At 62.7% G+C, this 2,287-nt stretch overlaps 1 protein-coding gene across 1 annotated transcript; it reads left to right on the top strand.

Moving 5' to 3' along the window:
* Window positions 1-324: 324 nt before the first annotated feature.
* On the top strand, window positions 325-1,164 carry LOC120643557. Its single transcript, XM_039919950.1, has one exon. The coding sequence runs from the start codon at window positions 677-679 to the stop codon at window positions 962-964; it is 288 nt and encodes a 95-aa protein (XP_039775884.1). The 5' UTR covers window positions 325-676; the 3' UTR covers window positions 965-1,164.
* The last annotated feature ends 1,123 nt before the right edge of the window (window positions 1,165-2,287 follow it).

Genomic DNA, 2,287 nt, shown 5'->3' with positions numbered 1-2,287 from the left:
GGCCTTGATCGAAATATATGCTTGCCATGTCCTGCGACGACAATGAGCAGTGAGTCACGGGTGACAACAGACACACACAAAAAGAGGGGGGGTAAAGTCATGTTCTTAATTTGATTGGTTACGTCTGTTTAGAAACTTCTTACAAGATAGCGATTGCTCAGGAAGGTGTGGATCAGATACGCCATCGTCTAGCTGGAGAGAATAAGGATGCCATGTCACCTCCCACTTTTCTTCAATCACATCTTAGCCGTCACCTCCATGCCTTGACAGATGTCAGGTCAAACCGCTCTGGTAAGCAAAGGTGTTCCCACGGTCAATTGAGCAATCAGAAAACGTGAACAGTTAGGAGCATGGACCTCTTCTCTTCTTCCTCGCAGAGCAAACTAATACTAGTATATCCCAGCTTCACAAAACGAAGATACCTACGAAACCCACAACACTTCACCGCTTGCGTGTGCGCCCAATGAAAAACAACTTGCAAGCTACAGCTGCGAGAGCACATGCCGCAAACCCACAAGCCAAGTGGCTCTATATATAGCGAGCAAGTAGGAGAGGACTACCGCCACTGCACCACCGTGACATCTCTGCATCTCAAGGTCCTACGCCCATCCACACGCCTGTCCATCCCCTTGCCAACAACCTCTGCTCTCCTCTCGCTGCCGACCGACCGTTAGCCATGGACGCCGCCTTTCTCTCGCTCTCGCCGGAGCTCCGCGACGCGCTTGTCAAGGTCGCCGTGTTCGTGCTCGTCCAGGGGCTGGTCTACCTCATCCTCCGCAGCTCGTCCAACGTCTTCTCCGAGGACGGCGGGCTCAGGTCCCTCAGCTTCCAGTCGATGCGGTCCATGAGCATCAGGCGCGTGCTGGCGCCGCTCTCCGACGTCCCCGTCGGCACCGACGAGCTCTCGACGTCGCCGTCGTTGTTGTCCGCGGCGTCGCGCCGCTGGCTTAGCCGTGAGGATTGAGATGCCCCCGGAGCGGGTGGTGCATCTCGAAGGCAAACTAGGTAGTTTGGTCGTTCTGAATTGTAATTGGTTGGTTATACAGTTGATTGATGATGGAAATCGTATTTGTCTATTGAGTAAAATGCACCGGCGGCCTCTGAACTTGGCAGGGGGTGTTATTCCGGTCCCCAAACTTCCAAAATACACATCTGAGTCCCTAAACTGCTAATTGGTTCAGGTGAGGTCCAAAATACTGTTCCACTTGTTAAACCGTCAGCGTGTGATGTTGACGTGGACCTGACATGTGGGGCCCACATGTCAGGTCCACCTCCCTCCTCCCTCTGCTTTCCTCCCGGCCCCTCTCCGCCGCGAGGCCCGCCGCGCGGCCGCGGGGCCCTGCTCCGCCGCGACGCCGCGCTACTCCGCCCCTGCTCCGCCCCGCGCACGACACACGCCCACGGCCGCGCCGCCGCTCCCGCCACCGCGCACACGCCATGGCCACCGCGCGGGCCACTGACCGAGGGAGCAGGAGAGGGCCACGCCGCCCATGGCCACCGGGACTCGGTGCCGCACTCGCCCACCGCACCGAGGGAGAAGGGGAGGGCCGCGCATTCCTGGATCCGGCGTGGGTGGCCACCCTGCTCGCGCTCTGCTCCGCCCTCTGCTGCTCGCCGGCGTGGGTGGCTGCCCCTGCCTCGGTGAGCCGGCGTGCGCCCTGCGCTGGCCTCCGACTGAGGGAGCAGGAGAGGGGCGCCGCCTAGGTGGAGGAAGCAGGAGGGCATCCCCTCCTCCTCCTCCTTCCTCGCCGGGTGCGGCGGCACCCCTCCTCCTCTTTCCTCGCTGGCCACGGTGGGCGCTCCTCCTCGTTTCTCGCCGGTGCGCCCTCCGCGGCCGTGCCGCTCTGCTCTCCCCCTCGGCACCCCACGCCCCTCCGCCGCATCCTGCTCCGCTCCACCGGCAACCCCTGTTCCGGCCGGGCGCCTCCTCTAGCAACGCCCCTCCTTCGGTCACGCGCGACGGGGTGGGCAGACGGCGGTGGCGGCGAGCAGGTGGCCCCTGCTCCTTGGCCCTGCTTGCTCCGCTCGCGCCGGGCGCGGCCCCTGCTCGGCTGCTCCCTCCGTGCGCTGGCAGCGGGCGGGCGGAGCTGCGAGCGGCGAGGCGGAGTGGCGGCGGCGCGCGCGGGCCGCCGCCCCTCTCCTCCCTCGATTTGGGGTGTCGACACAAGAAGAGAAGGAGCAGTGGAGAAGAGAGGGCGACGGCATGAGAAGGAGGAGGGAGGTGGACCTGACATGTGGGCCTCACATGTCAGGTCCTCGTCAACGTCACACGCTGACAGTTTAACAA

The sequence above is a fragment of the Panicum virgatum genome, chromosome 1K (genome assembly GCF_016808335.1).
Source record: "Panicum virgatum strain AP13 chromosome 1K, P.virgatum_v5, whole genome shotgun sequence".
In the NCBI taxonomy this organism is placed as follows: Eukaryota; Viridiplantae; Streptophyta; class Magnoliopsida; order Poales; family Poaceae; genus Panicum; species Panicum virgatum.
The sequence above is the reverse complement of the archived record's forward strand: the minus strand, read 5'-3'. Positions and strand labels throughout refer to the sequence as shown.

Coding starts and splice junctions, on each gene's coding strand:
- LOC120643557 (XM_039919950.1), top strand. CDS start 677: ATGGACGCCGCCTTTCTCTCGCTCTCGCCGGAGCTCCGCGACGCGCTT.